This window comes from Panthera leo, chromosome F3 (assembly GCF_018350215.1).
Source record: "Panthera leo isolate Ple1 chromosome F3, P.leo_Ple1_pat1.1, whole genome shotgun sequence".
Lineage (NCBI taxonomy): Eukaryota > Metazoa > Chordata > Mammalia > Carnivora > Felidae > Panthera > Panthera leo.
Window position 1 is genome coordinate 45,415,869 of NC_056696.1, and position 13,328 is coordinate 45,429,196.

General features: G+C 35.6%; 1 protein-coding gene across 3 annotated transcripts in view; it reads left to right on the plus strand.

Annotated features, from left to right (window-relative positions):
- Positions 1 to 13,328, plus strand: part of KCNT2 (potassium sodium-activated channel subfamily T member 2) — a 359,890-nt gene that overhangs the window by 288,356 nt on the left and 58,206 nt on the right. For all 3 annotated transcript variants that reach the window (XM_042925448.1, XM_042925450.1, XM_042925449.1), the window contains one exon: positions 4,909 to 5,020. In XM_042925448.1, coding sequence (XP_042781382.1) covers positions 4,909 to 5,020 — 112 coding nt within the window. The remainder of the gene's footprint in view (positions 1 to 4,908; positions 5,021 to 13,328) is intronic.

The following is a 13,328-nucleotide window of genomic DNA, read 5'->3' on the forward strand; positions in this document are numbered from 1 at the left end:
AGAATCTGGAGCATGACATACAAAGTGTTAACACTCAGATGTTTGATAAACATTCCTTAAGTTTGTTCTGGGATGGCTGGGACAAGAGGGGCCTCCAGCCTCAGCCAAGCTTTGTCACCAGAACAACCTAAGCAGGCCCTGTATTGATCACTTGCCCAAATTTGTTCCTTCACTTACGATGAGTTTACCTTTGTGGGTTCGGAGTAGTCCTTTATAGTAAGCAGCAAACTCCTTCAGGGACAATCTATTCCAGAGGTTCCAGATTCTCTAGGTAAGAGAGTATCTCTAGTACTTTACTCTGAAGAGATTCCTTGAATCCTAAACAACTGGCCCATCAACCTTAGAGACCATTTCAAAGTACCAAAGACTATAGGAGATAAGGTCTTTTCAAGTCAAATATGGCTAAGCCTCTTTCTCTCCTGTGCCTATGGACCTTAGTTTATACATCTAAGAGAAAACACTCATGGGTCATTCTCCTTGAAAGATCTGCTAAGTGAGTGTCTGATTTCCAAATTGAAAGAAAAGCAGGTCCTCACTTTAAAATTTAAGTGTCTCTTGCTAAAGTTTTACCTCACAAGCACTTGGTGTATTGAAAATATTGCCTGTTTTCACATTTTTATGAACAAGTGTTAATATCTAAACTAAATTTAAAGAAGCATGCCAAAATGTGCCTTGAATTAAAAACAACCACTTCAAAATGGCCATGTCATCTATCGCTATTCTCATTTAACTGAAGAAAAAAAAGACGATATTGAGAGCAACTTACTGGCTCATCCTATCCTATATAGGAAAAAAAAATGGCCGATTCAAACCAACAGCCTAAGTCTGTGTATCAGGAGAAAGGGAGAGGAGAAAATTAACTCAAGGAGTCGTGAAGCAAATGTTTTTCTAGAGAGCACACAAGATAGATAAACATTAGTTTAATACAGAATGGGTACAAAAGTAAATACTTGCTAATTTTAAAAGACGAACTAAGGTATATTAAAAATTTTTTTAATTTATTTGAGCAAAAATCAGTTCAGATTTGTCAGTGCCAGGTAGGAAGTAGTTAGAAACACTCCATGGACAGGAGTGAGGGACTTACAGAGAAGAGGCAGAAGTAAAGCAAAGAAATAATTGATCAGCTACAGCTTAAGTGGTTGTATTATTTGAGAAAGCCTAGTTGACTGTTTGTGATTGGCTGGCCTTTGGTTTTGATTTCTTAACCTTGAGGCATGTATAGGTTGAGGTGTTGATTTGTTTAAGTAACCTGCTAAGGTGTTAGAGCCATCTCAGTCTAATGGCCTCCTTATTTAATTAACATTAGTTTTGTTTGCATTGTAAAAGTCCAGGAATGATTTAGTTCAGAAGTCTCTTAGGCTGATTTTGTTTTAATATAAAGAGATTTTTGCTTTTGAATTTTTTCCTAAAATGTAGCTGATCAAACTGGTAAGATAATCAGTGCTCTGGCAATGGGAACATTCATTCAAGTCATGGATCTGTGTATTGCAGGAATCCGAGAAATTCATGCATTAACCCCATAGTAGGTCAGGAGGACGTCTACAAACACCTACACTTGTGATTTATTCATGGTATTATTGAGCATCTAGTAAGTTTGGGGACTATACAGAATGCTATGGCTGAGCAGTGCCTAAGGCAGACATAGTGATCAGTAGTGATTAAGTAGTGATAGTCTAAGCAGGGAACATATTAAACAAGAGATTCCAGTAGAGAATTATAAATGTAGCAGCTACTGAAAAGAGTATAGTGTTATACAGGTACAGACAACAAGAATGTATGATCTAGTCCAGTGGATCAAGGAACACCTACCTGTTATCTCCCTGAAGAATTTACTCAGTTGTTTACTTGATAGACTAAGCAGGCAAGGAGAGGAGTAGAACATTCCACAAGGGGGCAGCATATCCAAAGGCTCTGAGGTATTGAGGCGGGCAAAGTTGATGACTTCGAGCAGAGCAAGTGGAAGACTGACAACGTGAGGCTGAAGTCTGAATCTGAATCAGAATATTCATGGCTTTGTAGAGCACGGTAGCAAGTTGATCTTCATTATAAGAACAACAGGAAGGAAATCACTGAAGGATAGAGTTTAAAAATACTATTTTAGCTACGACATGAAGAGTGGTTTGAGGGGAAAGTAAGAGGAGGGGAGAGCTGTGCAGTTAGAAGACTTGCATCCCCAGGATGCAAAGAGCATAAATGGCAAGTTAAAAAATAAAATCAAAAAAGAATATTGTCTTTATGTTGGCACAAGTAAGATATTATTATTGGCACAATAATCAGTTATTGAGGAAATGTCATACCTCTGTACGTGGGAAAAGACATAATTGAAAATATTGATAATGAATATGTATAAATACAAGAATGATTCATTTATGTAGTGCAGAAATATTTTTATTATTTTGATTGGTTTACATAGATAAAAAAATTACATACAGGAGATATCTGATATCTCAGACTTAAAGTGTTTAAAAAGTATTTTTAAAAGATTAAAATATATTCATATTTATTTTAGTGTTGAGAGCCAATTGTAATCTGAAACTGGTTTTTTACATATCTAAGTGAGTCTCTGTACCTATATATTAATATATATGTTTGTTATTCTGAAACATCATTCCTAGCCACCACAACAGATCAAAATTTATAGTGTAGCACACTAGCTCCGTTTTTTTAATTAAAATATTGTGAACATTTTCCAGATTTGTATGCCCTTATGTTTGTTTTTCTTGAAAATATAATTGCAGGTAGTCTCAGACTTCTCCCAGTGGTCTGTCAAGTAGAGTATATGGTGTGTTTTTCATCTTCAATTAGTTAGCATAACTGGGCATGTCTGTCAAAAGTATTTTTTGAATAAATTATACCAAGCAGAGAATTAGTCCATAGAGATTTTGCACCTCTCCACAATGATACTTACATCACTCAGTCAGGACATAAATTAATTGTAGAAAAGTTTTAAATAGAAAAAAATATTATTTTTCTTGTTTTTAATGTTTATTTTTGTTTTTGAGAGAGAGAGAGAGAGAGAGCGACAGAGACAGAATGCGAGTGGGTTAGGGGCAGAGGGAGAGAGAGGGAGATGCGGAATCTGAAGCAGGCTCCAGGCTCTGAGCTGTCAGCACAGAGTACAATGCAGAGCTTGAACTCATGAACCGTGAGATCATGACCTGAGCTTAACCAACTGAGCCACCCAGGCATCCCAGACCATATTATTTTTCAATTACAGTATTGCTTTATTATGATCTAGTACCTAGGGAAAAAATACATTTATTATGTCATTTTATTTCTAAAGTGTTTTATACTCACAATGTGTTTAGGTCATATTAAAGCCCAGAAGTAGATTTACAGATTCATATTTTAAGATACATAATTAAAGTTACTAAAAAACCAAATTTATGAATGTATTATAATTGAATGTAAGTAATAGTTTATAGATATAAAAGGCAATGCACTAAAACATTTCATTAAAGTATTATTTAGTTCTAGATTTTCACTAGGTGGCAGACGTAGACAATGCATTCACTTTCTCAGTTTCAAATAACATAATGGTATTGGTTCATTTATATAGAACAGAAACAGCACATCATATAAACTTTTTGGTTCTATCTAATTTCAACTCTACAAGTCACTTAAATACAATGACCAGATCAACCAATCATATTATCATTCACTGTTACTCAGCTCTCAAGTATATAGCTACACATTTCTACTTGATATAATGTGTTAGAAATCATCCCAAGTAATCCCACAAAAGTATCCAAAGTTTGAAAAATAATATGTATGAAAGATAAAAGCTATATTTCGCAGAGAAAATTTAAACTTTCCAAAAGATGAAATAAATTTTCATTGTTTTGCAGCTATGTTTTTCTCACAAATTACTTCTCTGGCCTTATATCTCAACACTGTCCTGGATGCTTCTCACAAGCTATCCATTTACTGGTGCTTAATGCTGCATAGTCTGTGAGATTCAGTCAGCCATATTTATCACTCTTATAAAAATATATACAGCCTTATAACTTACACATTTTTATAGTTTCCTCTACTGGGTAGTAGAGTCTAATTTAAAGGCCAGCATATCTCTTCATACCTCTTTTTAGGTCTTGGAGACCAGAGCTTTCCAATAACAAACACTTCATTATTATTTATTAAATTAGATATTAAAAATATGCCTCAGTTAATAGAAATAACAAAATGAAGTTATGATCTGACAACTATTATCTTGTGTGTGTGTGTGTGTGTGTGTGTGTGTGTGTGTGTGTGTGTTTTGGGATAAGGTGGTGAATAAGAAGGAAACTAATGCAAAGCTATGGGACGCGTGAAAACTCTCAGGATCTTTCTAGAATAACACTATCAGTTGAGCCTTGGCCTCAATTCATTACAATGAAATGTTATTTGAGTTAAAATATTTTCTTTTCTCAGGAGATCATTATAGCAAGATGTGACCTTCAAAATCGCATACTATGAGAATAGGGAATCTTAGAAGATCAAAGAACTCATATTATGGACAATAAGCTCATCACGTGGAATTTTTGTCAATTGTCATATTCATCTTATAAATTTCTCTTTTGATATTATCCACAAAGTCACTTGTGACTTCTTAAATTAGCTTCATGAGCTTCTCTTCTATGCCATTTCATAATTGTAGAGAGAAAAATATCTAATAAAAAGCCAAATGACTAAATTTATTTTTCTTATAGTGCTAAAATGTTGGTTAAAATATTCTTTGGGAAATAGCATTTCATTTTTCTTGCATTGTACAGACAGTTTATGTGACAATGCCTGCTGTTGTAATTGAATGTAGTTTTATGCCTAAGGCTAGGAATCACTCACTCATAAATATGTTGTTACAAAATATACCATATTGGATTGTTAGTGTGATGCAAATGCTTTTTTTTGTGTGTGTGTTTTTAAATGTAGGTTGTTTTCCAGTCTCAGTATCATCACAGAGCTTACTCACCCAGCCAACATGAGATTCATGCAATTCAGAGCCAAAGACTGTTACTCTCTTGCTCTTTCAAAACTGGAAAAGGTAAGACTTCCTATTAAGGAGGTTGCATTTAACTATTTTTCCTGAAAGAGTAACTCTGAAATTCCTGTATATAGAAAGAAATGCCATGGGATAGTAAAAATAAAAATGCTGCTGTGAATTCTTGTTTTGGAGCTAAAAATCTTCGTTTATAATTTTTTAAGGGAGTTGATGGATTTGAACCATTTAGGTATCACAAGTGAACATACTGAAGATGTCTTGTTCTCTCATCATTTATTATAGATTGAAAGCATGATTTAAGAAAGAGTTGAATGCAACAAGAATGCATATACCCGCTTATAATGTCAGTTATATTGATAATATCATGAACGCTATGTCAAGAAATCCATGTTGTATAGAAGGCTTTGCAGTTTAAAATAATCCTTAAGGCCTTAGAAAAGGCTTTCTTGAAAGTTAGCTTCCCAGATGTCACCAACACAATCTGAGACAAAGCTGAGTTTATTGCTTACTTAGATAAGGGAGATGGTCATCTCAGAACTTTGGCAGTGCTTTAAAACTGGGTCAAAGTTTATTGGGTTTTGGAAATCTTATTTAGTGAGGGTCTTTTGAAGTGGGAGTTTGATTAGGATTCACAAGGGATCAGGGTAATGTGAACGGACAAAGTAGTTATGTGGACAGAGAGGTGTGGTTTCCATGCTTAGTGTCTAGACAAGAGTGTCAGGGTAAATGGTTTTTGCATGCAGCATTGACTTGATATTAGTATACTGGGAGAATTTCATATAGAGAAAACAATAAGGTTCAATCTTATACATGTGAAAATGTGTTAAGTCTGTTCTATCTTCATTGTTTATAACAATATAAGAGATACAGAAAACAATGCCTTATATTTGTTGTTGTTGTTGTTTGGTTAGTTCATTTTTTCACTTCATTTTGTTTTGATTACATAGTCCTAATTGCTAGGAGATATTTTGCTGAGTAAGGGCATTTCTGTACTCTGGTTTGTTGATACCCAGCTTCAGAGCTGGTCACATACATTGTGTCAGTAGAGCCTTCCCACTGTTCCTTTATTGTCATAGTTACGTTTTGTCAGGCACTGCCTTCAGAAGAGGGAACTGAGTTTAAGCCAGGTAAAATAAGTTTTCCAAGATTACATAGCTGTCAAGTCAGTGCAGAGAATCTTAAAGACATTAGCATTGAGGACAGAAAACTTCCATTATGCCACACTGCTTTAACAACATAGAAAGGGTGGTGGCAGGCATAGTGAATTGGCTCAGCATCCACAGACAAACCCAGTTACCAGGAATCCAGCTGGAATCAGTGCTGGCTTGGTGTCTGATGGTCTCCTTCATGACAAAGTGAGCGAGGATCACCTAGTGATGAAGAATGCAAGCTCCGGAGTTAGATTGGTCCATTTCTCTACTACTTTCTAGGAATGGAACCTGGCTAAATAAATTATTTACACATTGATAGCTTTGGGATTCTTCTCTGGAAATAATGGTAATAGACAAATAATAGGATCGCTGCAAGATTACACCGCATGATCTATCCAAAACATTTAGCTGTTTTGTCGTATAGTCAGTACCCAAATAAATGGTACTAAAAACATAATTATAAATTGTTGTGGATGTCACTAATAAACATTCCATTCTGTGTATTCAATTTTACACCGAATAGATGTTTCAAGGTCATAACTGTGGAAGATGTTTTCAGTAATGTTGACTGCATGTGTCTATATTTTTGTGTGTCTGTTGCATTAGGGAAAAAGAACAAAATGATATTTTTATTTTTGTTGGGGAATTAATTTAAAGTCTTTTGCCAGCCTAGAAATCCTCTTCACAAATGTAGGAAAGTTTTACTTGCATAAGCATTAAATCAGACTGCAATATATCTCAAGCAATCCACTAAAGAGATTGCAAAAAACAGAAAGGCATCTCATCCTTTTATACAGCCAGGCAAATACAGTCATTTGCATACATGCTAATGTCTTGATAGAAAGGAAAAATAAAACTTCTTGTATTTCTGCAACAAGTAAAAGTTACAACTTCAAGCCCGGCACCTAGGCTAACCTCTCACAGAGACCGAAAGACAGGATGCTTTATGCTCACATTTCAGAAAGATAGTTCTAAAGCTCCCAAGAAAGACTTCACTGATTTGCAAAAACTGACTACAGATTATTCAGGTTTTCAAAAGGTTTGCATCCCACTCAACTAGAGAAAGAACTTACAACCGCAAGTTTTCTAGGGGAAATGCTTTAGCAAAAAAGAGCAGGAAGGAATGAGTTTTCTTTGTCTTTTGGCATCAGGGGAATTCACTTATTTTTTAGATTTGTATTTACTCTGACAAGCTCTAGATATTTCCCAAAATAAATAAAGGAATTCGGTACATTCCCTAATTGTTTAGAAGTAGAGGGGCCAGGGGAATTGGAATTAAAACCAATTGGTTTGGAGGTTATAAAGTCATAGGAAATTCTTTTCAATTCAGTCATTACCACTTTGTTCATCTAAATAAGGATTTGGTACATAGAAAGTTTTTAGACTTTTGGACTGTTTTGACTTAAATTGTGTTCCTCCCCCTCAAAAAAACATGTGTTGGAGTCCTAACCTCTAGTACCTCTGAATGTGATCTTATTTGAAGATAAGGTTTTTATAGGGGTAATTGGATTAAAGAAGACCATTGGGGGGGGGGTCCTAATCTAATACAGTTGGCATTCTTATAACAATAGTAAATTTGGACACAGAAACAGACACACATAAAGGGAAGACAATGGGAAGAGAAACAGGGAGAAGACAGCCATTCACAAGTCAAGAACAGCCTGGAACAGATCCTTCACTTAAAATCCTCAGAAGCAACCGATGGTGGTGACATGTTAATTTCAGACTTCCAACCTCCAGAGCTCTCAGGCAATAAATTTCTGTTGTGTAAGCCACCCGGTCTGGAGTACTTTGTTAGGGCAGCGCTAGGAAACTAACACATGTGCCATCAATGATATGGTAACTGTTCATTTCCAGTCAGTACTTTTTATCTGATATAAATACAGCTAACTTATCTCTTAAAGTAATTATCTTTCTTTGTCTTCTGGATGCAAGGAGATATTTTTAGGATTAGGAAACTGACCTTTATTTCTAGTATTTGAGTATCACGTTCTAGAGTTACATTGGCTGAGGAATAGGTAGATTTTTATTCTTTTGAATGTAATTATGAATATCATTTTATTCTATCTATAATTAGATGCACTTACACAGATGAAACCTTCACCTTTAGAAACATAATCAGTTTTTGAATTAGAAACAAACAACAGCTGGACTGCTTGCCACACTTTTTTGACACTAAGTGGTTTCCATTTAAACTCAAGAAATGCTGGAATTGGTCAGGATGCTTGTGGAAGATTAGATTGCTTTGACCCTGGCTGCTTTACTTGTGTGATGATTACATTTGGGTGGTTTCCTGGTAGACCCTGCATTCTAATAGAACCTTGGTTGCCATTGGTAATGCAAGTAATAATCTGTAAGGATTCTCTGGAAGAGGCCACTCACAGAAGAATATCCACAATAATAACTTCCATTAGGAAGAGGAGAGAACTGAGAACATGGAAGGATTACTGGTCTGTGACAATGATGTGAGCAATAGATATTGTTGAGGACCTCCGTCTGTTCTTATAAAAAGAAAAGTCCTTGATTATTCCTTGATTACTTTTCTTAGATTTGCTGTCTGGAGGTATTCCTTTTTCTGTTGTTTTATGTGACCCCTGTCTCACCGCAAGCTTCTTCCTAAGCTATTTTTATCCACGTCACTTTGGGAGTACATACTTCTTGCAGCCTGTGTGAGTTTTGTATCTTGCTTATTGCTTATGCAAATTTGAAAAAAATCTAAAGATCTTTAAGCTTATGAAAGCACTTTTTTCCCAAGACATTTAAAGTCTAAAGATTTTTCAGACTAGTCTGCTAATTTCTCTCAAAAACTTGATAAACTTCTGGTATACTTACTTCCATAAATTTTTATGGCCAGACTGTCCTCAAAATTCCTTCTTAAAATATAATTTTTGAGTTTTTATTTCTTCGTCTCCTCAATCCATGCATCTCTCTATCTCCTTGGAAGCTACCTTGAGGTTATTGAGACAATAGTGTTGGGTTCGACTTTGTTGTTCAATGCCTTGTTTCAGTTTTCTCTCCTGTGCTGTTGGCATTTAGAAGTACACAGTTTTTAAATATTGGAGGCTCCTAATCTCTCAGCTACCTGTTTATTTTTAGTCTCTACTTGAAACTAATTCTTGCCTGAACTACTGCTGTCCTTGTAATGTCCAACGAAAGACAGCAAGCAAATAACTGCATATACACACCAATATTAAACAGATAGAAGTTTTTATGAGCCAGGACTGGGAATGGCAAATAAACTTCCACCCGTATGCCATTGGCTAGAACTCAATCGTGTGTCCACACCAACTTCAAGGGAGACTGGGAAATGTAGTTCAGTCATGTGCCTAAGAAGAATTGGGCAGTAGATTTTGGTGGACAGTCAACATTCTCTGTCACATGCAATATATCACACTGATTTTTTTCAAATGTATATAATCAAGACATTTTCTGAACATTAGTGCTTTAGTTGGCATTTTCCCATCATCTGATCTTTCTTTTGTCATTATCCACTTTTGTTCCTGAGTTGTTTTGCTTTACAATATTCTTTTTGTCCTGGATATTCCCATTACTGCCAGTGTTTTCCCAATATTACTTCCCACATTTGGACATTGGTCATGTTGGGTCATTGAGACTTCCCCTAAAAAAGTAAGTGTAACAGGCATCAGAAACACAGTATTGGAGCTAAGCAGAGATGAAAAATGTGACAGATAATAAGGAAACAAAGAAGAGGAGGACAACAATATGGAAAAGAGAAATTTCTATCTCATTTCCCTCTGAAGACTTATTTCATCTCTCTTGTTTTGATGCATTTCATAAAAAAGCCTTTTATTCATGCAGATGACACAATTTGCTTTAAAACTGCTTCCTTTAAAATGACTTTGGAACTATCACCATTCCTCAATAATGATCATAATTACACTTGAGCAATCATATGGTAATTGCACACTAATGTAAGAGGCAAAGTAATGAAAATATGCATTTAATAGTGTGGTATTATATATATATATATATATATATATATATATATATATATATGTTTTGTCTGTGTCCCCGGTTCCTAATGCAGAGCTTCAAAAAAATCTTGGAATTTAGGAGTGTCTTTTGTTGTTCATATCTTTCAACCATACCTGATTTTATGCTAAGGAGGCAACTCATAGAGGAGATAGCTTCAGCATGAGAACCAGAAAAAGCAACCTTATGATTAGAATATTGAAACTTTCAATATCTTCATCACCTTCCAAACCTCCAGGGACAGAAGAGGGGCTGGACATTGAGTTTAATCACATGACTAATGACTTAATTAATCGTGTCTACATAATGAAACTGATAAAAACTCTGAAAAACGAGGATTCGAGAGCTTCCTGGTAGGTCAACATATTGATGTACCAAGAAAGCAGCATGTCCTGACTTCATCGGGACAGAAGCTGCCATGCTCACGATCCTTCCAGATTTGCCCTGTGTCCTTTTTTTATCCACCATTCATTTTCATTCTTTATAATAAAATGATAATTATTAAATATAGCATTTTCATGAGTTCTGTGAGCATTCTAGCAAATTATCAAAACTGAGGGAACTGTGGAAAGCCCCAAATTTATAGCAGTCTGGACAGAAGTACAGTTGCCTTGGAGACACATAGGACTTGTGACTGAGGGTAGTCTTGTGGGACTGAGGCCCCTTAACCTCTGGGGTCTGAGTCAACTCTGGGTAGTGTCATAATTGAATTGAATTGTAGGACATCCAGTTGGTGTCACAGAACTGGTGTCAGACTGCAAAGAGTCATGTCTGCAAATCATATCATTTTGTAGTCAGTGATAGAGCAAAATGATAAAAATTGGAGATAGCTTCTGGGAGAAATAAGTGAAGACTATCAGAATTATTTGTTCAACATATCAACTGTGTAAAAGCAAGAAGGCAAATTTTTCATGTTCTCAATTTAAACTGAAGCCAATAAATATTTACTAAGCACCAATTATGAGCCAAATACCTTACTAAATGCTAGAGGTTTCCAATAGAATAAATACTTGCAATTTGTAATGTGATGGGAGGAACAGATAGATATATAGGAACAGACAAAACACATGGCCTTACTTTTTTTGTGTGTGCAAATAATTGGACTACTTTTTGTTCATAATCAAAGTACTAGAATGGCTGAATGCAAGTTTGGTATTAGCTGCCTACATGAGATTTGATTCATTAGGAAAGATTTTTATCCTGTTTTTAAGCAAATATTTACCTTTTCCCTTACTGGTCCACAAAGAATTTGAAGAAAATATTGGTATTAGTTTCTATTTCTTTTGAATGTAGAAAAGCATTACCTGATCCACTCTGGAGGAGTGATAAAATGTTATTTATGTGGATAATTATTAATACCTTTTTAATGGTTATTTATTTTTGAGAGAGAGCACAAATGGGGTGAGAAGCAGAGAGAGAGAGGAGAGAGAGAATCCCAAGCAGGCTCTGTGCTGTCAGTGCTGGGCTCAATGCAGGCCTCGATCTCATAAAATGTGAGATGATGACCTGGGCCAAAATCAAGTGTCAGACGCTTAACTGACTGAGCCACCCAGGTACCCCTGGGCAAAGTCTTTCTTCAGGTATTCTTCAAAACATCATGTCTATGCTGATAACCTAGTCAGAGTGGAATTTCTCCTGTAATTATTGTGTCAGTGGTATTTTCTAACCTTTCCTGTTCCAAAATTTCCCCCAGCAAGAACTATCAGCTGCTTCTGCAGACATTTTATTTGGTTCTAATTCTTGATCTCTTTTCAGTGAGATATCTGCATGTCACATGCTGTTTTGTTTTTCAGACCTTCCCTTGTCATGGGAATTATTGTTGATTTACCTTATTTTACTAATTTTTAAAAGGATACTTGTGTTTTATGAACTATAACTTTTGAACAACATTAAATGGTACTGAACTTACCTTTATTTTTGAAAAGTACATACAGGTAGTTTATTTTATAGTTTATAAAAGCACAAGAAGGAATAGCTGTTGCTTTTCTCAAAACCAAAGCTAATGAAACTGTAAATATTTTAGATCTCTTATTCTGTAAAAAAGCAGAATAAGATCATGCACATGGAATGCATGATTGCTTCCTGTTTGTTTGGCAAACTTGTCTTTTTAAGGCTCTACTCTGATGTCACTTCATCTACGACACCATCTGCATCCTCGTGAGGCTTCTTTAATACTTAGACTTCTACAGGCTCACATCACATGGCTTTGTAAATACTTGATTTTAAGTCTGTCTGTTAAGCAAAACTATGAATACCTGCAAAATTGGAATCTTCTGTTAATCATCTTTGCATCCTATCAACCCAGTTCAGTGCCTGATACATAACAGTTAATGGATAACTGTTTCTTGATTGCACTGCTTTGTTTTTTCCGAAGCCATGGGAACAGTCAAAACTTTTTTTTTTCCTTTTTTCCCCCTTAATTTAACACACATTGTAAATGTGTTTTTAGTTTACTATATTATTTCTGATATAAGTTACTGTTTAAACAAGATATGAACTAACAGATCTCTTGACTCATTTCCAACTACGTATCTTATCTTCCAAAGTGGAAACCAAGAGCCTGACCGTACAACCAGTGATACAGATGAATCAAGTGAATCATATGTAAGAAAGAATGAATCTAAAAGGAAGCAGATGCTTTCAATTATGGCCAGTTGTTGACATGACCTATGATATCAGATTTTCCAAATGTAAAAGGAATCAGAAATTTAGACTCTTAGGTTAAGTGTTGGAACTAAGCCTCAGTAAATTCACGCAGGCCAAATGACACTCCTGCAGTTTCAATTGGACTGTGCACTGCCAATGTATAACTGCTAGTGTATGTGTTGTTTTTGAGAGACAGAGGGGTAGATAAATGATACTGTCCCAAGAATCATGCTGGAGGGGCACCTGGGTGGCTCAGTCAGTTAAGCGTCTGACTGCAGCTCAGGTCATGATCTACAGCTTGTGAGTTTCAGCCCCGCATCGGGCTCTGTGCTGACAGCTCAGACTGGAGCCTGCTTTGGGTTCTGTGTCTCCCTCTCTCTCTCTCTGCCCCTCCCCCGCTCACACTCTGTCTCTTTCTCAAAAAAATAAATAAACATTAAAAAAATTAAAAAAAAAAAGAACCACACTGGAGTGGATGGTAAGACTAAGTGTTAGTCACGTATAATTTTTCCCCCATATATAAAATGGCATTTATAAAAGGGAGGTTTAAGAAATTAATC